This window comes from Megachile rotundata, chromosome 12, assembly GCF_050947335.1.
Source record: "Megachile rotundata isolate GNS110a chromosome 12, iyMegRotu1, whole genome shotgun sequence".
In the NCBI taxonomy this organism is placed as follows: Eukaryota; Metazoa; Arthropoda; class Insecta; order Hymenoptera; family Megachilidae; genus Megachile; species Megachile rotundata.
This window is the reverse complement of record NC_134994.1, coordinates 10,714,654-10,741,005: the sequence shown is the minus strand read 5'-3', so window position 1 is coordinate 10,741,005 and position 26,352 is coordinate 10,714,654. Positions and strand designations below refer to the sequence as shown.

The following is a 26,352-nucleotide window of genomic DNA, read 5'->3' as shown; positions in this document are numbered from 1 at the left end:
CTCGGTGGACATTCGGTAGAACGTGTTCACATACGCTCCGCCACCCAACAGTCCTTCCCATAATACGAAAGCAAAGACGATCCAAACGCTCGGCATGTAATAGTACAGTGTCTCGAACAACAGGAATATGACGTTGATGAACTGAAACAAACAAGACAAATGTGTACACACTCCGCTTTCAGGATTACAGAAACATTCGAGAGTAAATAATCACCTGTAAAACAGCCATGATCCAGATTTTGTTAATCGTAACGAGATTAACGGATGATCTTGAAATAAATACTCCGATCTGATAATCCACCTGAAGCCAACGATACTGGGCCGCGTGGGTTAGCCAGATGTCATCGAACTCGATCAGTTCGTACTGAAAAATGAACACCATGATACTTTTTCCTAAATTATAGTTTGAATTTCTAAATCGTACTCTGTTTCCGCTACGATTTCATAACAGTTGCAAAGAAAAAAAAGAAGTAAAAAGCAAAGAGATATTTTACGTAAGCGCATGAAACAAAAAGGCATTACCAATCCTTGGTTAATGAAATATTCGAAGAGATACACGAGTCCAAGCGGAATCATGTACTTCAGCAATCCCGGTACCAGATTGATCTTTTCTTTAAAGCTCTTCCTAGGAACCTCAATGATGTGTTCTTGGCTGTCGATACCGTTCTTTGTGATCGGAATGCTGGACTGTGGTGGATGAACCAGAACCAACCAGAACGTGATTCCTTGTACGATCGGTACGATTAACATAAGCAATAATGTATCTTCGTTGCTCAACCAAGTGGTGAGAGCGGCATATGATAGCGCGCCAATTATTCCGGCGCCTCCAGTACCGGAAGACCATGTTGCTATTACTTGTCTGCGAAACAACGAATCGCTCTCAATTAATAACAATGATGGGCAATGATGCCGATTAACAAACGATATCGGGTACAGCTGTCAGGGTAATTGTCTAACTATGTCAACTGACGCGCTGTACGGAGATGAAATGGCGATGTTGACTTATGGTAGATCTGGACTATTGATAGAAGCTGTATTGTTCGTTTGGATATGTGTTGGGGTTATAGAAGTTTGATATGTGGAATTTGGGGCTTGAGAAATTGGGGATTTGGAGTCTGAGGATTGGGAGATGTGGAATTTGGGGGTTGAGAAATTGGGGATGAGGAATTTAAGAACCTGAGGATTTGGAGGTTTGAAATTTGAACACGTGGAATTTGGGGATGTGGGATTTGGGGTTTGAGGATTTGGAGATTTGTAATTTGGACGCGTGGAATTTGGGGGAGTGGGATTTGGGGACCTGAGGATTTGGAGATTTGAAATTTGGACGCGTAGAATTTGGGGATATGGGATTTGGGGTTTGAGGATTTGGAGATTTGTAATTTGGACGCGTGGAATTCGGGAATGTGGGATTTGGGGACTTGAGGATTTGGAGATTTGAAATTTGGACGCGTGGAATTAGGGGACCTGAGAATTTGGAGATTTGAAATTTGGACGCGTGGAATTTGGGGATGTGGGATTTGGAGACCTGAGGATTTGGAAATTTGAAATTTGGACGCGTGGAATTTGGGAATGTGGGATTTGGGGACTTGAGGATTTGGAGATTTGAAATTTGGACGCGTGGAATTTGGGGACCTGAGAATTTGGAGATTTGAAATTTGGACGCGTGGAGTTAGGGGACCTGAGAATTTGGAGATCTGAAATTTGGACGCGTGGAATTTGGGGACGTGGAATTTGGAGATCTGAAATTTGGACGCGTGGAGTTAGGGGACCTGAGAATTTGGAGATCTGAAATTTGGACGCGTGGAATTTGGGGACGTGGAATTTGGAGATCTGAAATTTGGACGCGTGGAATTTGGGGACGTGGAATTTAGGGTTTGAGAACTTGGAAATGTAGAATTTGGGGTTTGAGGACTTTGAGATGTGGAATTCAGAGACCTTGAAGATTTGATACTTTGATAACTTTAAAATTCAACAATATAAAAATATGAAGATACAAGAATTTTGAAAAGTAATTTAAAGATTCGGACTTAAAGATCTCACCAACATCTCCATACAACGCACACATAAAAAAAAGTATTATAAAATAAAAACCGAGATCTCTTCGAGCCTTCTAAATTCTTCAGCAATATCAACACGTGTTATCAATTTCGCGCACGCTTCTTTCAATAAACTTTTTACTGAATAAAATTGTTATTAATTGTTAGTAAAGAACGTATATATATAAACACAAATGTGAAAGGAACGTATTGATTAACGGTTATTACACATAAGTACAGACGTACCTCGTGCTCGCAACGAGTTTTTCAGTAATCCCGTACTGTACTTTTTTTTATTACTTTTATCTTATTTTTGTAGCATAACACTTTATTATATTTTTCTCTACTTTGAAAGATGGAAGGCCAATCTGCCGACTGCATTATCTTATCGCTACTTTTCTGGAACAACTGTCTAAATGTCAATATTGCGGTCTGATTGCGCGGCTGCCTTCTATAATACCTGCATCAATAGACTTTACATCGTATCTGTCTTATCTTTCATTATTCTTTTCTGCACTCAAAATTTTTACCTGCTCTCACTTTTTTCCTAATTTATTTCTATTCGCTCGCGCGCTGTGATCCTCGTGCGTCGCTAAGATCAAAGACACACAGGTGATCGATTATTATCGTCTGCTAGATGAAACAGAAAGTATGAACGGAACGTACGGTTCACCACGTGCAGCTTTTTAGAAACTATTCTCTACAGTAATGCCCCGTTAGTGGTACAAAATTTTTTCCCTTTAATAATCATACATATAATCATACATTTATATAGTAATACATTTAGTCATACATTTTATATATTCTTTTACTCTTTATTTTATAAACATTAGACTACTTTAACCACACGTTTCATGATTCAATCAAAGTCAAATGAAAGAAGTGTCTGGACTTTAGATTTGAACGATAAAAAGCAACAATGGATTTCAACATACTCTAAAAATAAAGTACAGGAAGATAATGTCAGTACAAAAGAGATATATCGTTGTCGATAATTTTACAGTTCGTCGAAAGACAAAAATTTTATGCAAAACTGTATGATAACAGAATATATTTACAACAGATATATTATACATATCATGAATATCAGAGTATAATTTCTAAAATTTACAGAACCACCTACCCCCTGTCCACTAACCGAACATCACCGTAACCCCCGAAACAAACAAGTAAAAAGAAGATCATGCGAACTGAAGAGAAAGACAGAAAGAGATCAACGTTCGATCACAAGAAAATTAATGGTACTTACTTGGGATACTGGTGACTGTAACTCAGCAGTGTAACTTCTCCCAAACCGGAAGAGATAGACGTTACAACGACACCCAGAATGGCGAGCCATTCAGTAGTGCTCAACGACACCACAAGGAATCCTGCAGCGGAAAATAACACACAGGTAGCCAGTCGAGCACTGTAATTAACGATTCGAATAATCGATTAGCGTTTCATTCACGGGAAATAACGGCGTGCCCGCGGAGGGACACAACTCCGGAGATGATCCGTTTCCCCGAGAAGCCACCGTGTGTGTATGGGCAGCTCTCTTTTGCCCGCAGAAAGCAACGTTTAGCAGATAAATGCGAGAAGCTCCTGTTGATGCTCCTAAATCACTTTGCTTTGAATCACTTTCATTTTTGTCGAATGAAAGTCTTCAAGTTTTATATTCGCAATTCTGGATGTGTAGAATGTAAGAAATTAAGATAAAAAATTAAGGATAGGAAATTAAGGGATGATATGGGAAGGCAATTAAGTAGATTAGAAATTGTGAGAGATACAAAGCATATGAGGTGATTTAATATGGGAGCATCATGTATGTTGATATGATACGTTGTGAATATTTCAGAATTCTCACGATCTGTGATGTTAAATAGTACTGTCAATGTTACAGTATTGTGTCAAGTGTTACAATATTGTCAAGTGTTACTAAATCCTCGAATTCCTAGATTTGAACATTTTTGAAGTCCAAAACTTACAGGTGCCCACATTTCTAAATTTTTCTGATCCTAACCTACCAAGTACCTATAATATGAAATACCAAAAGTTCTCAAATTGTCAAACCTAAAAATACCACACCCCCAAGTGTACAACTCCCACATCCTCGACTCTATAAATTCCACATACTCAAATCTATAAATTCCACATACCCAAACCTCCAAAGTCAAAGAACTGAGAACCCTGAAATATTAACCAGAATCGCGAACAAAGCTCGAGACTCAGAAATGAAAATTCGCTTAAAATTGAAAGTAATCCGAAGCTCAAACAGGCTGACCCGTTGGAAAACTTCCATTATGCAATGAACTTTCCGCGGAACCGGTATGACTCCTGATTTCACCGTCGCTTCTCGAACAGTCTATGTAAATATGACTCTACGATATTATCAGTAAAAGATAGCGTCGATAAGATACGTCACGTACGGAATGAAAAGTCGCTCCAAAACAAGAAGTAGAAAATCCTAACACGCCTACCAATGACTAATGTCGTGTTTATCTAACTTATCTGGAATTCGGTGATCTTCGACCGGTCACATTGTTTCGTGCTCGTGGCTATGATGTATCTTGCGATGATTACGCAAAGATTAAGTGATTGAAGGAAAAGAACGAATGATACTCACTGTACGTAAAACGGCAGGAACGGTGTGATTATTTTCACCGCCAACGATGGCAATATGTCCGCCAATAATATAGCACCGGTCGATAGAGTGTTGCACGATCTGATTCCTGTGGTGTTTGTTGCCTCGATAGTGCTGTTACTCACGGGTTCCTTAATCAATAACGGAAAAGCGGCAAAAAAAAGGGAAACGATCGATTAGTTCTTAATTTCCATATCGAACTGCGGACATAGAATTATGTAAAACCGGTAAATCAGCTTCGTCTGTATCATAATTTATCCGTAATTCGGTTCGACTGACGGAAATGATCGAACGCCGATATCTATTTTCACGGACATTACCACCTTGAACGAGCTGAATATTAATTTCCGCGGCTTATGTAACCGATTCGCGGTTGAAAGACTCGAAGCCCATAACGAATACACGCATAAATTTGTCGATGACATAACGAAAATTCCTTTTCGCGCACGAGAATCTGTTCCGAGACGTAATTCAGCTTAATTGTTCGTTGCTTTAACGATTTTCTTTCCCCCGCCCGTTGTGTTTGCATCACGAGGACGATCACGAGAAACGTCGTTAAACGACGCTGTTAATTGAGCGGAACACCGTCAATCGAGACGGGGACTAATTAAAGTGTAAGAATTTTACTGCTGGATTCCACTCGAACGATGATCTGACGCTGATTAGATGTCTTCGGATTTCAAGCCTATCTCCGATTAAATTTATGTAATTCTTTGCTCTTTTTTATGTAACGTTCATTCTATGCAACAAGCTCTATTATATAGTTGATATATTCTATGCAACAGGCTCTTTTAGTTTACAATACCTCAGCATTGTGGCAGCCATTATTAATGCATTGACCGAAGTAATTTTCAAATGTGTTCGTAGAAAATTTGTTGAATTCAAAGTTATCCGAGATGTGTACAGTGGAAACATCCGTGAACTTGAAGCATCGTTAACGGTGGTAATAGTCGCTCATTACAGCAGATGTTTCGTTAATTTGCACGATAACGCAACGACACAAAGGACGCCGCATCAGCAGCGAACAAAACGATTATTCGGATATGAAAAGACGGCGAATAATTGTTTAACGACTGCATACCAAGTTTTGCAATTTTTACGTTCTCCGCTCTACTTAATAAAAGATCGTTAACTCTCTAAATGTTATTACACGCTTGTCAAGTAATCTTGTACAAATCTGAGGAAGACTAAATACGTTTTATGAGTCATAAACGTGTTTATATAACCATGTAATATACTAAATTAATACAACTATTTTAAAACTCTGTCTTGGAAATATGTAACCAGGAAAGATCGAATATCTGGAAAACTTCTTGTACATCAAAATCGTGGAGGCTGGCCAACGCGTTGTTCAATTGGTACGCTTACGAAAAGACGCCTCCTTATTTGGTTGACCCCAATCGAGTCAATGGACAAAAGGAAACGCGTGTCTGCAATTTCGTCACAAATTAATTTGATCAACGCTGTTGTACGCAAATATTGTGGGTTCCTTTCATAAAATTTTAAGTTGCACACCCAATATATGGCTACTACATAAAAATCATATCTGCAATTAACTTATTATTCAATTAAACTTTATATCAAAAAGTCTTTATATCTTCAAGTCTATAAATTTTTGAAACTTTGAATCTTTAAATTTTTGAAACTCTGAATCTCTAAATTTTTGAATCTTCAAATCTTCAAAATTTTTGAAACTTTGAATCTCTAAATTTTTGAACCTTCAAATCCTTAAATTTTCGAAACTCTGAATCTCTAAATTTTTAAAACTTCAAATCCTTAAATTTGTGAAACTCTGAATCTCTAAATTTTTGAACCTTCAAATCCTTAAATTTTCGAAACTCTGAATCTCTAAATTTTTGAGCCTTCAAATCCTTAAATTTTCGAAACTCTGAATCTCTAAATTTTTGAACCTTCAAATCCTGAAATTTGTGAAACTCTGAATCTCTAAATTTTTGAACCTTCAAATCCTGAAATTTGTAAAACTCTGAATCTCTAAATTTTTGAAACTTCAAATCTTAAAATTTTTGATACTCTGAATTTCTAAATTTTTGAATCTTCAAATCCTTAAATTTTTGAATCTCCAAATCTTTAAACCTTGAATTAAATTTTGCACCTTAAATTCAGAACTTGAAGTAATAATTTAAAGTGTTTTCGAAAAAGTGTACAGGCGATGTTTTGCAGCGAGAAACCGATATGCAAAGTATGTGGAGTGCGTGGGCGTAAAACGTAGCACCGTCGACCAATGATGTCGCAACCTTAGCGATGATCAATTCAGCAGATTACGTCTCGGAAAAGGAGGAGCCATGAAATATTCGACCAATAACGCGTTCGAAATTGTTTGCGACAGTTTCGCATCGAGCAATTTCGATCGGATCGTTTGTCCGAACTTTTCCATCGCTCTGCGGGTGTTCCGTGGCAATTGGAGCGTAATCAAATAACAATCAGGAATTCAATCGATACGAGGACCTAATCGTGGTTCTGTAACGTAGCCGGATTATTCAGCGACCGTATTATTTGCTACACTGTAGCTGCACACCATTATCGCCACGTTGCAATTTTCCTGTTTATAGTTTTATGGAGTTGGCACAAAGAATCGAAACTTTCGATGACTGCGTGTTCTTTCGCAATCTCTTGATTCGAGAGATTGCTGACTCGATCTGATTACGGTGCGTTTACACTGGCTCGATTACTTTTCATGTAACACTTCGACATCTTATTTTGTCATTAATTGCGGTACTATAATCTAATCTACTTACACAGCTGTTACATTTTATCGAGACCTTTTAAAGTCGTGTAAACTTTTTAATAGCAGAATTTTTTCACATTCTTTGCAAGACAGGGGATTACATATGATTTATTGACTATAAGGTAGTGATGGGTTGTATTAACATCACTTCTTAATTATACTTGAAACGTAAGTACATGGTTGTGAAACACGCATGTAACACGGATAGTCGCTTGATCTTGACAAAGTTCAAGTGCAAAGAAGGAAGTCTGCTTTTACCAAAGTGGATAAAAAATCTGATCACTTATCTTCCATCTAATCTCCATTATCAGACTTTATGATCCATCTGATCATAATTGGAAAAATTAAATTGAGTAAATATTAATTTATGATCAATTTTGAGGTAACTTTTATTAGACTCTGAAAAGCAAATAGCAACGAAAGTTCGTGTGCACTCAGAGTTTAAAGAACACGCATGAGTCATGGACTGTAAACGTACAGTTTACCGCTATTAAATATAAATGCGATTGAACCGAGAATGCTATTAAAACTATGGAAGATTTGACCCAGTGATGACCGGTTGCACCCGTGGGCGTATAATACAAGGACAACGGTGTGCAGCCACCGATATGCAACGCTGTAACCACTCGATGAATTGAATCGCGTAGAATCGAATTATGCCGAATTGAATTATTCCAAAGTGGATTATGTCGAATTGAATCGCTGGTATCCAGTGTCGAGTGGAATCAATTGGCGTATTTAAGGCTCGGTGCATCTTCCTACCCTAAATCCTCAGAAGTTATTGTAATTTTAAGAATAATATCTTTCTTGATAATTATCTTTCTCGTGTCATAATTGTAGGAGAATAAGAATTTACTATAACTTTGAATTTTACAATCTAAACAAGATTCCTTTACATCCCTCAGATCTGCCCTAAATGTTTCAACAAACTTCCCCAAATTTTTTAGTAAACTTCCCTAAGTCTTTCAGTAAGCTGACAAAAAATTGTAACGACGCCAATGGATCGAATGGCGTATCGAATCGCGCAAAATTGAGTTCCGCCGTATCGAATCGCGACAAATTGAATCACCTCGAGTCGAATCGTCAAATTGAATATATGCATACCGACGCCCGATTTAAGTCCAAAATCGTGGAGTATATTTCCGACCGAAAAACTCAGCGACGCGAGACACCGAATATAAAATTGCATGTAAAGATCGAAGCGTCACGGATGCGTATCGTTGCCGGAAACGAGATGGAACTCGTCCGCCATTCTACGAATAAGGCATTACGGTACCGTTAATTATAACCGCCTAGTCCGTGCTTTATGCGGCTCTAAGAATAACAGCCTCTTCTTGCGTATCGAATTTCACCGCTACTTTCTTACCGATAAGTACCTGCGCGATCTACCTGTGCGACCAAGTATCCAGGTATCGTTTTTATCGTTCGAGTCGGGTAAAAAGGGGACCGTCCCCCTTTCCCCGTCAAACGAAGCTGATTCGCCGATAAATCGTTGATGTCTACTTACCGTCGTGCCGAATTTGCTCTCGAGGATATCGTGCGCGGCACTGAGCATCACCACGTATCCGTAATTGTTGCAGAGTCCTAATACCCAGAAGGCGGCCAAATTTCGCCATCGCGATCTGACAGCCACCGATTCCTCGTCGAACACGTCATTCGTGCGGCGCTCCGGCGGAGACAACGGTTTGCCCTTTCCCATCTTGATAAGCGATATCTTTCTCTCTATTTTTTTTGGTCCCTTCGAGTTTCCCGTTCGGCTGTCGTCGTGTGACTCGTCCTTTCGGTTCCTTCGTTGCTCCTGCTTTCCCAGGCCCTTTCTTTCCGTTCCCCTCGCTTTTCCCTCCTCTTTGTCTCCTAGCGGGCCTAAATAGAGCACGTGGGCCTTCTAAATCCGTTCCGAGCACAGTTTAGAAATTCCCACTACTTCTATCTTTTTCCCTCTTTCCCTCGAAGATGACGCACTCCCGTCTCTCTCTATCCCGTCGCTCCTCCTTTTCGAGCGGGTTTAGAGTCAGCGGCGAACCAAGCTTCGAGAAACTTCTCTGTTGCCGTTTCCTTTTCCAGCGCGGGCTTTATTTTCGTTCCTAGGCTAACTTGACCCTTTCTAGATCTACGAATCGCGGAACCTTTTATCAAGGTTCAGCCGAAGGAGAATGGCAAATCCTTGCCTCGATGAAACGAAGGGAATGTCAGAGAATATCTATTTATGGTCCCAGCCGTGTTTATTCTCGACTTTGGTTCGATCGGACGGGTTTTTCAAAGATCTCCGAAAATTACGTCACAAGAGCCGCGACCTATGCGAACACAGATATCCTCGGTTCAGGACGGTCCCTTTTTACTCGGGAATCTCTCCCTCCACGACACGAGTGTGTCAGCACCAGCGGACAACTCCGAGTAGAAGCGGTAACCACAAGCTTCGAGAAACTTCTTTCTCGCTTTCTTCTCGTTCGGCTGCGCGCGCTACGAGCCGCGAATTCTTGTTCTCTCGTGCGAATTCCTCGCCGATCAGGTACGATTTGGATCGTTCGTCTCTTTTACTCTTCTATAATCTTCCCCTCTACCACTTTCGCCTTATCGTATTATCGGGAGTCGATTAAAGTTCATAGAAAGATAATCTACCGGAAGGCTACAGAACTGTTTCCCCACTACGCGGATCTTTCGAACAATTTTCAATGGGTTCACGTGGGACGCCGTAGGTAGACAATCGTTGTTTTCCCAGGAAAACTTGGCCTCGGTGACTGACTCCAACGGAGAACTGTTAAAATACCAAAGTCGAGTGACGTCGATTAACATTGCAGATTCGTGCCGACGTAATACATGCGTATATACTTTGCGAAAAATATTTGTGTCTTACGGAAGTGATTTTCCTATCAAGCGATTTCTTACATTCTTCATTGTAGCAATGTTCAAATAAAAATTTTAAATTACAGGGACACAGTTTGATTATTCGAAATTTACATGTGGGGGATTCTGTTTTGACCACTTTTAGTAGTAATGTTTTAGATAAATATTTGAGTTCATGTACCAATTACTATCTCTACGTATCTTCTAGAAACTGTGTTTGATTTCGACTGAGTTTCAACACAGTGAAAGATAAGGTTGAATATCAGGCGCGAAGTAATAAAAAAAGGAAATTAATTCTTCAGAAAAAATTTGAATTTTAACTTTGTTTACGATACGTAGCAAAATGGTAATTTTTGAAAAACATGTACTACCGGAAAGATAAGAGTAATGAAACATTCATGCACCGTTTATCAAGTGGTTGAGAATTGATTGTTGAAATGAAGTAGTTTTTCAGGATTTCTGGCACGAAAGTATTCGTTCTCTAAATCTTATTAAGTTAACTTTTTTAGAGCCAATTGTATAAATAACTACGGCTTTTTGTGATTAAAAATTATTGTGTCATTTTAGTAACGGACTCAAGAGAATTATCTAACAAGTCTAAGGTTATCGACTAAATTAGACTGCATATGCACATAACAAAGTCCGGCGATTGTATTTTAGTCGAGATTTGTAATGTTACAAAGTACTGTTGCTTTTGAGAAAAACTGTGCAGTGAAAAAGAGGGATGGGTGCTGTTACAATAAACAGTCTATTCGTGTTGCACACGTAACGCCAGCTGCTTTCAGAACTGGACAATGGCGTAGATAGGGTGGATTCATCCCTTTGGAAATTATTGCGATATGTGTGGGTCAGAATGCGATGGATTTTTCTAGGGATCAGAGTACAGTTTGGAAATTTGGGAATTTGGAGGTTTGGGAGTTTGGGAGATTGGGAATTTGAGAGATTGGAAATTTGGGAGATTTGGAATTTGGGAGATTGGGAATTTGAGAGATTGGAAATTGGGGAGATTGGGAATTTGAGAGATGGGAATTTGAGAGATTTGGAATTTGAGAGATTTGAAATTTGGGAGATTGGGAATTTGGGAGATTGGGAATTTGAGAGATTGGGAATTTGGGAGATTGGAAATTGGGGAGATTGGGAATTGGAGAAATTTGGAATTTGGGAGATTGGGAATTGGAGAGATTGAAAATTTGAGAGATTTGGAATTTGAGAGATTGGGAATTTGGGAGATTGGGAATTTGGAAGATTGGGTATTTGGGAGATTGGGAATTTGAGAGATTGGGTATTTGGAAGATTGGAAATTGGAGAGATTGGAAATTTGAGAGATTTGGAATTTGAGAGATTGGGAATTTGGGAGATTGGGAATTTGAGAATTTGGAAATTGCCAAGTTTGAAAGTTCATAACTTAGAAATTTTATAAAGTTCTAACATCCTTCAATTTAGGTCCTCTAATTACATCGCCATATCACAAGTTACATACTCAATTCCCAAAATCTTCCCCTAAATCCCTATACCTTCCCCAAAAACCTTCCCCATTCACTTCCATACCTATCGCATAACTCATTTACTCCAAGAAAGCTAGTTACGCCAATGGAATGAGCATCGCCCACGAGTACACCTCAGCGTCCATCCCCGTAAATCTTGTTTGCGAGTTTTAAACGTTTCGATTCCGTCTGCACATAAGTGTGAACGATAAGATGCAGAAAGAAATAACTGCGTTCTCATAAAACTAGAATAGGAAACAAAATGAAAGACGACTCATGGGTGGTTTTATTACGCTGTTGATAAAATACATCTTAATTATAATTAAATTGATGTCCTTGCTAGTTTTATTCTTGGAAGCTGTCTGGAAGGATTATTTCTGTCTGTCGACCCTGACGACATTGTTGTAACTGGAGTTTTTCGTTTGGAGTAAATTAGCATTTCAATTTTTAATAATAGTGTTAGGTAGATATTAAAGTTTGGTAAACGATGTAGGTATTAAAGTTTAGAGAAGGTTGAGTGGCTGAGTGTTTTGAGATTTGGAGATTTGAAGATTGAATGATTGAGAGATTGAAAGATTGAGAGAATGAGAGATTGGGAGATTCAGAAATTTGGTAATTTCAAAGTTTAGGAATTGGGGGATTTGAGGACTTGGAAAATTTGAAATTGCAAAGCTGAGAATTGGAGGGTTTGAAAATCTGAAAAATGGGAAGTTAGGCATTTAGCAAACTTAGGACATTTGGACATTTGAAAATTTAGAAATTGGGGCGTTTGAGAAGTTGGAAAATTGAGAATTCGGGGGTTTAAGGACTTGGAAAATTAGAAATTAGGGGATGCGAGAAATTGGGAAGCCGAAGTTGGTGATTTGAGAAATTAGAAAGCTGAGACATGGTGATTTAAAGATTAAAGAGATGGGAATTTAAACCTTCAGCAAGCTCAAATTTTAGAAAACTTGTCAACTTGAAAACTTAAAAAATGAAAAAACTCCAACACGAAACTCAACTTACAAAATTCCAAACTTGCAATTCTACACCCTCATGCCCCCTCGCGATTCCATCACAATCACGTCCCTGCCCATTGCTTATTACCCACGTTCGAAACATTGCGTGCATAATTTTCCCTGCGAAATAACGACTTTTTCACACGAAACGCGCCATATACCAATACAGCGGAAGGCTACGACGATTGCGTTATCTGAAATCGTTCGACATTGAAAACGCTCATCCTATAAATAAGTACAAATGTTCGACTCGATTTATCGTAAGTTTCTGTCGACTAAAATTATTAGAGCCGTCAACTTGCTGTTGGTAATCGGTTATCGTAGTCATAACGCGAGGTTAACGTACAATTCGAGCGGTCGTTTATCGCGACCCGTTGAAAACAGCTTCCGGTAAGTGGTACGTTTTCCTCGACAACGTTTCTAGGCTCGAGAATACATGCATGTTCTCATCGTAGACGTCTATTGTTGGAAAGTTGGCCGGGGACACGATCCGTTTCCACGATAACCGAGTTCGAGCTGTTTCGCGGTCATGCCACTTTTTATCTGTCGTTGTCAGAGGTCTTTCTGCATCGATGAATGACTCCCGCGAAAAAGGCGCCACGAATTTCGCAAGTTAGCGCAATATTTGCTCTACGAGGCAACTTTTGGAAGCAGAAAAACTTGCATGAATTATAATCTTGCAGGGTGCTATTTTTACATTTTTAGTTCTGATGTTAATTTTATCATATTTTCAAATCTGAATTCAATTTTAATACACATAATACATTTAGTACATTTTTTACAATTTTTTCGACTGTACTGAAGTTCGTGGCTGCACAAAAACGAGTGCGTTTTAAAAAATGTGTACTTATTAGCAAGTGCAGTCTCGTAACCCGATGAAGGCAAAACAGATCCAACTTCTTGTCAGAAACTGATTGAAAAGTGACCACAGACAATCGATACTGATCTAATCTAACATCTCGAGCAGTAAGAAGAAACGCAACTCTTCTAGCAAAAAACTGGAGGTAGCTTGTAATAGGTGTAGAAAGGAGTACATATTCCAGAAGTATGAAGCTTGATACCAGGAAATTGGTTACTTCCACAAAAAAACTCAGAAGACCTTTTTTACAGAGAATTTCATAAGCTACAAATTTTGTAATAAGCATTTTTGTTATAGAATTGGCGGATAACGAGATATTCGCTAATAACTATTTCTTCGATCTACCTTTCTGAACGTACCGAACCTACTTGTGAACGGTGTTCGATTTTTGATAAAATCGGTGAAACAAGGGAGCGCAGCAGAATTCTGAAAGCTAAGGAACCACTGGTTACAGTTATTTTCGTAGCTCGAGGCATAATCTTGTGCTCTTCTGCGAGCGCAAGTTTGAACGAATGAGTTACATGGTGCATGGATTTTTGCAATATACAAAGAGTCTATTAAGTGAAATCTGTGTCAGAAATCGGGTTGATTTATAGGGAGCAGAAATCGCTAACAGATCTCGAATTAGCGATTATCCAAGCTACCGATACAAGATTTGTTTCGAAAAATACTCACCTGAACGTTTCGTCGATCGTGGCGCTAGAATCTAAATGGTCCCCAAAGATAAATATATCACAAACACAGATCACAGCAAAAGGACCTATATCACAGGAAAAATTCTCGACCGAAGCACTGTCAACACTGAAACAGGCCTGACAATGTCCTAAAGGAAAAATCGATAACTAGAAGCTATCTTCTATAAGGGAGTTCAATGCACCTCAGTGAAAAAAATAATTCCAAAAACACTTGGATGCACGAGTATCCCTCCGCAATTACTTTGTTTTCCCCTCGTAATTTCTCGCGATTGCAATTAATCGCCGCGTTCTCGTTTTTCCTTTCTCTTTTAGCAGTCGTGCTGGGTGACGCGACGCGATCGATGATATCGCCAGGAGAAAAGACAGTCTGTCGAGTTCGCAGCTGCGATCGTAGACGCACGTGGTTGACGCGGCGAGTTTCAGGTTCGAAATAAATAAGCTCCAGGCGAAATCAGCGAGTTATAGCGCGGCGACGCAGGCGCGACTCCAGTCGAGTCGGCTCGGACGATCGGCAAATGAGCATTCCGCTCGCACACTGTGCCCCCAGATCGTTCCACCGGCTCGGAACAGACGGCAGTCGACTCACGACCGTCGAGTTGGCCCATTCTTCCTTTCCCATCATTTTCCTGGGTTCTATAGTCTTCTTCTTCAACTGCTCTTCTTACACTCTTTGCGACAATTCATTTCCATAGGAACAAATTCAACATTTTACTTATTGTCATTTTTGGAGAATAACAAGCTGGGAATTGCTGAGAGTAGAAGCTGGGAATTTAGAGATTTGGGATGTGGACTTTCAATGCTTGAAATTATGGAAACTTCAGGAACTGAAACTTTGGGAATTTGAGGGACTGTGGATAGTTAGAGCTTTGAAGTCTTAGGAGTTTAGGAGTTTGAAGATATGGGAATTCAAGGATGTGAACTTTGGGATGTAGGAACTTGAAGACGTAGAAATTTGAGGATGAGGGAATTTGGAGATGCAAGAAATAGAATGTAGAAATTGGGGATGCAAGAATTCGAAGCAGTAGAAATTTAGGACATGTGTATTTGGATATGTGGACACTGAGGGTCATAGGAATTGAAACATGTAGACATTCGAGAATGTGGAAATTTTGGGATGTACGAACTTAAGAACATAGAAATCTATGAACGTGGAAATTTGAAGATGTAGAAACTAGAGATGCAAGAATTCGAAGCAGTAGAAATTCGAAACATGTGCATTTGGACATGTGGACGTTAAGGGTCATAAGAATTGCAACATGTGGACATTCGAGTATGTGAAAATTTGGGGTCGTAGGAATTTGCAGATACTTACATTTGGAAGTATGAAAATGTAAGAAAATACAAGTGTCACTATCCTAAAATTTGAAGTCGTGAAAATTTGAGTTCTCAGAATTTCTACATGCAACCCCCCAAATTGAAATTCAATTGCAATCCTCCTAATCCAAAAGAAATAATCCCCCTAATCCAAAAGAAATAATTCTCCTAATCCAAACTAGTATACTATACCTCACAGCACCGTTTACAAGCCGTTTCAACACAATTTTCAATCAAATCCTATCGATCACCGTTCCGCTCCACCGACCGTGTTGTTCGCTGAAAATAGACACATGCTGCACCCACCCTAATCGAGTGTAACTTTTGTCCAGCGTGACTCACGCTCCTTCTATTTAACTGCATTAACTTTCCATCAACCTCTAATGATTCGCTATAACGGTCAGATTTCCTCTAACGTTTATAACTCGCCGATCTTACGCTCCCAATTAATTAGAGCTACGATAAAAACGAATTTGGAGAACTAGGTAAGATCGCGAGACTAGTTCACGGTTGTTTCGGTGAAATCTCGCGCTAAGTCGATCGCGTTAGCCTTGAGCTGAAATTCGTTCCAGGGTGGATTTCGCGTGTGTTTCTTGAGAAACGCGAGACGACACCGGTAATCTTTCTTAATTCCGGAGCTTAATTAGCGTGTCACTTTCGTGACGGCCACGTGCAACTTAAACATTTTTCCACGTACGCTTTCCGCGATCGGGGAAGGTCGGACAGCGGGCACAATGGACAATTGTATCGTGTGTCCTTAGCTAACACCAATTTTATCACGGTCCAGAAACTTGAAATTCTTGCTTCGTTTTCTTACCGTGTTCGTTCGTAGACTACTTAACGTTTATTACTTGTCGAAGTCTACTAATCATGAGAGTTAGACTACGCATCTTATAGACTACATATGTGATCTTCATACACAGGAAACTTTCAAATATCATAATTCGTTTATAGACTACTTAACGTTTATTACTTGTCGAAGTCTACTAATCATGGGAGTCAGGCTACATATCTTATAGACTACATATTAGACTACATATGTGATCTTCATACTCAGGAAACTTTCATATATCATAATTCGTTGGTAGACTACTTAACGTTTATTACTTGTCGAAGTCTACTAATCATGGGAGTCAGGCTACACATCTTATAGACTACATATTAGACTACATATGTGATCTTCATACTCAGGAAACTTTCATATATCACAATTCGTTGGTAGACTACTTAACGTTTATGACTTGTCGAAGTCTACTAATCATGGGAGTCAGGCTACACATCTTATAGACTACATATTAGACTACATATGTGATCTTCATACTCAGGAAACTTTCATATATCACAATTCGTTGGTAGACTACTTAACGTTTATTACTTGTCGAAGTCTACTAATCATGGGAGTCAGGCTACACATCTTATAGACTACATATTAGACTACATATGTGATCTTCATACTCAGGAAACTTTCATATATCACAATTCGTTGGTAGACTACTTAACGTTTATAACTTGTCGAAGTCTACTAATCATGGGAATCAGGCTACACATCTTATAGACTACATATTAGACTACATATGTGATCTTCATACACAGGAAACTTTTAAATATCATAATTCGTTGGTAGACTACTTAACGTTTATTACTTGTCGAAGTCTACTAATCATGGGAGTCAGGCTACATATCTTATAGACTACATATTAGACTACATATGTGATCTTCATACTCAGGAAACTTTCATATATCATAATTCGTTGGTAGACTACTTAACGTTTATGACTTGTCGAAGTCTACTAATCATGGGAGTCAGGCTACACATCTTATAGACTACATATTAGACTACATATGAGATGTTCATACTCAGGAAACTTTCATATATTCATAATTGGAAACATTCATATTGATTGAATATTCGCTGTCTGTTCATAGGATGAGGTGCTACCAAACTCTATCAAAGGAGACATTTTTATGGCCAATTAATTTTTGAACATGAGAGACGTATTTTCTGTTTAAGAAACGTTTTATGTTTGACTAATATTGACATATCACTTGACATAGATTATGCTATCTAACCGAGAAAATGTCTTCAGTGACAAATACATGATTGCCCAACAGTTACCAAACTATGTTAAACAAAATATGGATCTGACATGAAGCTTGATACAACAATAAGAATCTTATTAATAAGTAATCGATACCAATGTGCCACAAATATATTATGATACCCTTACAAGACCTAATCTTTAAACATGTCTCACTAACTTGAATTAAAATTTTAGTAAGCTGACACGTTAACTGCTTGTAAGTCTCGGCATGTGCGTATAAAGAGTGCGCCATGGCAGTATCGAACGATATAGGCACTTACTGCTTTGACGTTAAACTCGATAACAGACAGCGTAATACTACGACACGTTGTCAGTTTGACAGCTGACATTGTTGACCAGCCAGCCATTCATCGTTGGTTGAACCACCGGAAAAAGCTCGACCATCGAGGTTCCCCGGTCACACACCGCGGAAGGTCGGCATAATTGTGTTTCCTACAGTTGTACTTTATTGGCCAGGCAATGTCAAGCGATATTAATTCAAAGCGGTGTGCTTCCTAGAGAAAACAGTGTCAGGGTTAGCCGAAGACCTTCTCTGTACCGTGCATAATAATATTTCGTACATTTAGCGCCGTGTTTTCGTCCGCACGTCCACTTCATAGAAATCTTTCCTCGATCCTCCGCGGAATGACAAACGACCATCTTCAGCCGGCACTTGAAGATCGATGGTCTCGTTCGGTTTAGCGAACTAAACGCGCCATTACGTTCGCGGGGAGGTTATTAAATGCAGGATGAATCGCGGAATGAATTCTTTCAGACGTCCATTTCTGCCCCGCAAAGTGCCCCAACGCACGGGAAGGCGCTCGTTGCAAAATCGCTCGATTAAGGTCACCGTTGATGAAATGTATTAAGCCAATATCTTTTGAAGAAACTAGTGGCGTGTTCGTCTTATCAGAGTCGGGCCAAAAATAACGGAGACGTTTTAGAATTTCAATTGACCGGTATCCTGGCGAACGGGGTCACTACCGTTCTTACATTGCCGTTACTAAGGTACACTTTTTCGACTCGGGTCATGCCAGGTCATGTATTCCTTTAGATTAGGAAGAAGCTTGCTTTTGATCTTGGCAAGTTGTGGACTTAAGTTTGAATTGTTTCAACTTTCAAATTTCTGAAAAATGTTCTCAAAGTTTTGGGTTTCTAAATTTTCAAATGACCAAATTATCAAATTTTCTTGTACCCTAATTTCAATTTTTACCAATTCTAAAATTCCTAAGTATATAATTTTGTAAACTGACAAACCAGAAATGAAAGAATAAAGAGTTCTTTGCCTGCACATCGTAATTTTCCTTAGGGAAGCATACAATGCTGTAACGTGCAACGACATAACAGCATATTTCGCTGGTTAATGCCGCGATTATTCAGTTTGCGCGTGTATGTACAATATTTGCAACGAGCATTATGTAATTCTTGCGAACGACAAACTCTATGAGAAGAGCGCACGAATAAAGCCTCGCTAGAGAGACAACTATTGTTAACGCAGCAGTAAACGAGCGGCCACTATTTCTGGCGTGGACTCGCGATAATCCCTCGAACGATATCTGAGTAAACGTATTCTGTGCTGGCTTTGTACAACTACTTCGAAATCGATCGATTTGATCGACGTTTAATTAATCCTTATCAATAGGTGGAGTAATTCAACAGCTTGAAAATGAATATATGTTTTTAATCGGGTTCTTGTAGACAGAGCTGCTACCACTTTGTGGAATTTGTGACACATATGTTACTGATAAATTGACGGTGGCATTGGAACGGACTAATACAATTTAAAAATGTGAGACTCAATGTTAATTTCATTTTAGGAATTCTGTGATTTCTAAATTAAGTAATTAGCGAATTTCAAAGTTCCAAATTCCAAATTTTAAAAATTCCAAATCTCTCAAATTTCCAATCTCTCAAGTTCCCAATCTCTCAAATTCCAAATCTCTCAAATTTCCAATCTCTCAAATTCCAAATCTCTCAAATTCCAAATCTCTCAAATTTCCAATCACTCAAATTTCCAATCACTCAAATTCCAAATCTCTCAAATTTCCAATCTCTCAAATTCCAAATCTCCCAAATTCCCACTCTCCCAAATTCCCACTCTTCCAAATACCCACTCTCCCAAATTCCCACTCTCCCAAATTTCCAATCTCTCAAATTCCAAATCTCTCAAACTCCCAATCTCCCAAATTTCCAATCTCTCAAATTCCAAATCTCTCAAATTTCCAATCTCTCAAATTTCCAATCTCTCAAATTTCCAATCTCTCAAATTCCAAATCTCCCAAATTCCAAATCTCTCAAATTCCAAATCTCTCAAATTCCCAATCTCCCAAATTCCCAATCTCCCTAATTTCCAATCTCCCAAATTTCCAATCTCTCAAATTCCAAATCTCTCAAATTTCAATCTCCCAAATTTCCAAGTCCCCAAATTCCCAAACCCCCATCTCCAAATTTCAGAAACACCCAAACTCAAAATTTCACACTTCGAAGCCCTAAAAATCCAACTCCTCCTCCCTACCAAATTGCCAAGTAAACGTTTCCGTAACGAATCTAAAATGTCCGCCAAAGCGCCCGACTAATAAGGGTCAATCGATCGTCCTTGTATTCTTTTTCGTCTCAGAAACGTCACTGAAGATTTTCTGCTAATTAAAGCTAGACAGGATCAAGAGCAGTGACGCCGATTACCGTGATAATGGTGACATATAAAGATTGCAGTTCCATCGAAATTATTTACATTCCTGTCGCCGTGCTTGTCAAGTTATCGCGTGCGCTAAATACCAAAGGTCTTCGTAAATCGATGATAAATAGGATCGTTAGAAAACACTGGTGGAAGAAGTTTTGTTATTAAATACGTATAAAGATATGTAACGATGTTGCATCACGAGATATTGCATCGGCGACAAGATCGGTGACTGAAGAAACGGCTCGTTTGAAATTCATGGACCGTAGGTTCATTAGAAACCCGGTTTCCTCTGTTGCAAGGATGCTTGTGCATTATGCAAAGAACACTGCCTTATCCCGAAGCATATCTTATCAGGGCAAAGAACACGTTTTCGATGGTAGCACGTTCGTGATCGACAAGATCCGATTGTTTGTTTCTGTGTTTGCGTACGGTTATCAAGGAAATTTTTCTCGATGGAAGAACCAAAAAACAACCGACGTCTGACGTCCGCCATTACGGCGCATCGGGCGTCGAAAGTTCAAAAAGGCCATCGGTGGAAAATAGATTTTGCAACGATCGGATGTAGGAACCGTTTATTTGATTGTGCGTGAAATTTATAAATAGAGATTTCGGTGAAACCTGCAAAGATTTGTTTTTACGTAGTTAAATAAATCTACAGAAAATTAAAAACTCGAATCAAAAATAAAACTGAAATAAATTAATGACGTTCAAGTATTAGAAAAACCAGGAAAGAATGTCCTGAAGATCCTGGAACAGGGAAAAGACGTTTCAAAATGAAAAACATTCGATCGAATGGAATCGAAGCGGAACCAGCGATGTTCCGTGGGAATGTGCAAATATGCGATTACGTAAAACCATTCCCGACTTGTGTTTCAGGCTAACGTAAAATCCGTTTTACGAATGATGGAATAAACGTCATTAGTCGGTAGCCGTAATCGGTACATGTCATCGAATGCAGAGCAAAGAATAGAATGAAACATTGTTTCTCCGTTTTTTTTTTCTCATACACGGAAGATTTACGACGTTTATGTAGAACATTAGAAACGAGCAATTTTCGAATATCTCTTGCGATACATCATCGCTAGATCTGGAATTATGATTGTTCTGTCACTGTCGCAATTTTAGTCGATTATTCGGAAAACACATTTACTGATCTTAATAGAAGGTCGATGAAATTTGCACTTGAAAGAGATGGTTTTTAATGCGCGTCGTTTTATTGCGCTTTTAATGACGTTGTATTATGCTCGTGAAAATGTTTTTGAGACCCGTGAGAGTGCAGAAATTGGAGGAAAAATAAATGATCGTAATTTTTATTTTGTTACGGTTAATGACAATTATTTCTCAATTCATGAATTGCAAAATTGTTATTAGTGTTTATAGCGATGAAACTTAATAATTCTAACAAAGTTAGAAATTCTCAAATTTCTAAGAAAGTAATTTTCCAATAAAATAAGACCGTACACTATACTCTGAATTTAAATTTGGCGCAACACCAGTGATACCAACACTCTCCTTATACTCCCTTCACTACTCATCAAGTTTGAGCACCTGTTGCCTCCAATTTTCCCACGTTCGTTCGAATTAACCTATGCAAAGTATAAACAAATAAATATTAATTGTACACAGTTCGATTAACCATGGGAAAAACATCGAAAGATAAAAGAGACATATATTATCGTCGAGCAAAAGAAGAGGGCTGGAGAGCAAGGAGTGCTTTTAAATTGCTCCAAATAGATAACGAATGTCACATCTTGGACGGTGCGTGTGTAAAAATGATTGTATTGTTTATGCGTGTAAAATGCAATTCTTTGTTTATGTTTTGTAACAGGAGTGAGTAAAGCCGTGGATTTGTGTGCGGCACCTGGGAGTTGGAGTCAGGTTTTATCGCGACGATTAAAGTATACAATAAGATTATTTGTTAAGAAATCTTGTGTTGCAAAATGTTTAAATCTTCCATTATTTTTGTTGTATCCAGTGAGAATTACAAGAAGGCTTTGGAAAAGGGTGATGCGACAGCTCCAAAGATAGTCGCTGTTGATCTGCAAGCTATGGCACCACTGGAAGGTGTTATACAAATTCAAGGGGATATTACAAACACGAAAACAGCAGAGCAGATTATTGCTCATTTTGATAATGAGCATGCTGATTTAGTAGTTTGCGATGGAGCACCTGATGGTAAATGTTAATTGATATATTACTTTTGATAGTAAGCATCAGTAGAAATAACTATCGATTGATTTATAGTTACAGGTTTGCATGACATGGATATCTATATTCAATCGCAGTTGCTATTGGCTGCTTTAAATATTACTACTCATATACTTAGGCAAGGAGGTACATTTGTAGCAAAAATATTTCGGGCCAAAGATGTATCTTTGCTATACTCTCAGTTAAAAATATTTTTCCCTTATGTTTACTGCACGAAACCCAGCAGTTCACGTAATTCCAGTATAGAGGCATTTGTGGTCTGCAAAGATTACTCACCACCGGAAGGTTATAAACCTCACATGCTGAATCCTCTTTTAACTCATAAGCCGTGTGATTTTAACGAGCTTACAGGAATTAATAGAGTCATTGTTCCATTTGTTGTTTGCGGTGATCTTAGTCAACCTGACTCTGATACCTGTTATCCACTGGATGTAAGTTATTTACATCTACAGTTTCTATACAGAATTAACTTCTATGTTATCATTTCCGTTTTCTTTCTAGTATGAGGGTAAGGAATACAAGTATAATGAACCTGTACAGACACCAATTTCTCCACCATACGAAGAAGCATTATTATTAATGGGAAATCGAGATACTGATTTCAGAAAACCTGATGTTAGTGTAGCAATAGACAATCTAAATTCAATGACCATTTTGGACTTTAAAAACCAAGCAAAGCAGAAACGTAAAGAAATAAATGAAAGTAGAATTACACAGGTAGATTGTAAAGAAGATGATAACAGTGAGGATGTGTTAGGAATTAACGAATTAATGTCCACTTTACTATCTGACGAATCTAGTAATAAAGTTAGTGATAACGTATAAAAATTTACACATCACTTTGTACTATATAATTTGTAAAAGTGACCACTTTATTATAATATTTTTTAAATATAATACTGATTTCAAAAGAGTTATTGTTATTCGGTAGCCTTAATCAATCATAGCGCTCGATTCAAATAATTCAATTTCCCGCATATATTTAAATTTTTTTTAATTCATATATTTAATTTTCACCCCTTAACATACTTCATTATTCGCCGGTTATTAACATTATTCGAACTGTATCATTCTCGAGAATAATTTTAAACGGTGTCAAATACCGGAAACCATGTTTCTATTATCATAAACGCATACTCACCGTATACTTTATTATGTACTTCACAGCGTGTTGACTACAATGAGATAGTAAACACCGAAACGTCCCAGTCGCAACGACCTTGCCCAAGCATGAGGCCACCCGAGGTATTTATCAAAAATTTTTCATCTAAACTCCTCCGTATTTCGAGGAAGATCGTACGATTAAATTTTCTTGTTAAACGTTTTTTATTGAACAGCCAAGTCGGGTTTGTTGCGTCTGCAAAAAATTGTTCTGCTGCACGGAGTGTCGTGATCGACACGAGAAAAACAAACACGCGAATCGGCAACTGAACTGTCCACTCTGCACGTCTCAGAAACTTCCGTTGAAACCCATCGAAGACACATCGTTATTTTGTCACATAGTGATCAGTCATCTGCCTCTGCATTGTTCTTTGTGCGGTGAAATTTTCAAACAGAGCAAGGATTTAGAATCGTTCGGTAAATATCTGACATGATACGGTGGATCGCTAAAATATGCGATAATTTAAATTTGATTTGAGTTTTCAAACTCGTAACAATTTCTCCAAATATTACTTTTTGAATGTATACAAATTTAATATTTAATTTTAATCGAAATATTTTTGTGCATTTTCTGAGGTCCTGGTCGCAATTGACCCTGCACCTGTCAACTGCACATAAATTCAATGGTAACACTACTATATAATACTTTTTGTTAATGAAGGCACGTGCAAGTGGTGGAAGGCCCGGCAGCGTTATTCACAGGTCGTCGCGCAGAAATCACTGGGAACACCGCCATTGCTATCAGAAATAAAAGAATCCGAATGCAATGCAAACCTTTGCTCACTGACTTCTCCTCCAGAACTCTACAGAAACACTAGTACACCAATGGGTGTGTCCCAGAAGACTAGCTTCGACTTCGTAACACCGAACGTTCCGAATTTCTCTCTGCAAACACCGCAAACCAACTCCGCGTCTTTGAACAAGGATCCACCTAACAGCGGATTCCAAAACAGCGTCTCAAAGAGCGAGAATTCGACTAGCAACTACGTGAGCTTCCCTTCGACGACCAGCCACGAAGAAACACCGTTTCGCTCAGCTTTATCGAATCGCGGGAACAAAAGCGAATTACCGCGGAACAACTCGAGAAATCTGAACATCATGAACGGCCAGAACACTGATACAAACGAACATTGCGATGATAATCACTTTGTGGAGGATATGGAGTTGACTGGAGTGGAAAATAGAATACTGCCAGACTCTCAAGGGTTGGAAAATCAAAAGAGACGTTCGGACTCTATGAAGAGAGTTCGATTTTCGGATCAGTACGAGGATCCTCCAACGTCCACCACGATGAGTACCACGAACATGACCACGAACGACGAGTACTATGAAGCCTGCGACACCTTGTCCGAAACGAAGGAGTGCCTAGAGAACTCGCAGATGATAATTAACAAGGAAAATATCAAGAATGCTGAGAAGGAAAATCTTAATCCTGATAATATTAACGTGAATATTGGCCAAACGGTGTCTGGTTCCTCCAGAGTGGTGATGATGGTGGTCGTGGAGAACAATTCCACCCTCTCCACTTCGGATGTAATAGAGTCTGGTTTGAAGAAACTGGGACACATTGCATCTAGCGTGAAACTTTCAAGCGACAATCACAATTCTGCCGGTTGTAGCACTTCTATAACGTCAGTGGACAGCTATTACAGCGTGACTAGTCATAAGTATCGTTCATCGCCAACTGAATCAAATAGTTCTAGTGGCGACTCGAACTCTTCTACGATTAGCAACGATAGCAACAGCTCCGGCGGGATTCTGTCTGTGTTCGCCAACGCTGTGAGAAATGTCATGAAAAGCTTTCCTGGTATATTTTTATTTATTACTATTAATCATAGACGGAGCCGTCATTAGAGTTTACCAAACATCATGTTTAATGGGACTACAATCTTCACTCAGCCACGCAAATTAATTTATTTAACTTCTTTTTTAATGCTCGTAATGGCGGCACTGTTTATAGGAACAGTAAAAAATATATTCAAAAGTCTGCTGTAATTTTATCCTTTGCTGTGCAGGTGTAGGAACCGCCAGGGCTGTGGAGAGGTCACAGATTTCTGAAGATATATCAGGACCGTCTACCTCGACATTGGCTTCCGGGTTAAGTTTGCCGTCACTTTTACAGAGAGCCGGAAAGCGTCCAAGAGACGCGATCGAACACCCACCCTCCTCACCGAGGCAACTCGAGTTCAGAAGCCCTCTCCCAAAACGACCACGCGGGTGGTACAGAATTAAGGCTCGAGAACCCATTGCACGAATGCGAAATAATCGACTGACATCTCCGAGAGGAGTTTCTTCGGAAACTCAAGTTTTTCATCAGGGATCATTGTCCGTTGGCGACACGGTTCTTCCCCTTCCATCTAGGGCACATCAATCTACACAAACTGATTAATGACTTTTTTTACTAGGATTTTGACAATTGATTTTAGATCTTTTTTTTATACAGCATTATTGAACTTAGTTGTACATAAGCTCGTGGAAGCTATATGATTTTTATATCAGTCAGAATGTTTTTAGTATTATATTTTAACTGTTATTGTATATTGTTGTTTTTTTGATACAAAGTATTATTACGATGATTGTACAATTTTGCACATTGTTAATAAAAGAGCAATATTTTACATAA

The 26,352-nt window shown here is 38.8% G+C and overlaps 1 protein-coding gene and 1 pseudogene across 3 annotated transcripts in view; one reads left to right on the top strand and one right to left on the bottom strand.

Annotated features, from left to right (window-relative positions):
- Cln3 (CLN3 lysosomal/endosomal transmembrane protein, battenin) overlaps positions 1–23,849 on the bottom strand; it is a 25,434-nt gene extending 1,585 nt beyond the window's left edge. The window contains exons 1-7 of one of the 2 annotated variants that reach the window (XM_076537978.1): positions 23,710–23,849; positions 8,913–10,160; positions 4,642–4,790; positions 3,286–3,444; positions 523–859; positions 215–364; positions 1–141 (exon numbers count right to left, since the gene is read on the bottom strand). In XM_076537978.1, the coding sequence (XP_076394093.1) occupies positions 1–141; positions 215–364; positions 523–859; positions 3,286–3,444; positions 4,642–4,790; positions 8,913–9,104 (1,128 nt within the window). In that variant the 5' untranslated portion in view covers positions 9,105–10,160; positions 23,710–23,849. Of the gene's footprint in view, positions 142–214; positions 365–522; positions 860–3,285; positions 3,445–4,641; positions 4,791–8,912; positions 10,161–14,265; positions 14,759–23,709 lie in introns of those variants that run through there. The other variant, XM_003702290.3, reaches the window with a different exon arrangement.
- Positions 21,876–26,352, top strand: LOC100877729 (uncharacterized; annotated as a pseudogene). Its single transcript, XR_013040092.1, has 8 exons — positions 21,876–22,118; positions 22,189–22,535; positions 22,605–22,999; positions 23,070–23,285; positions 23,736–23,813; positions 23,906–24,146; positions 24,391–25,536; positions 25,745–26,352. The product of XR_013040092.1 is annotated as an uncharacterized LOC100877729 (transcript).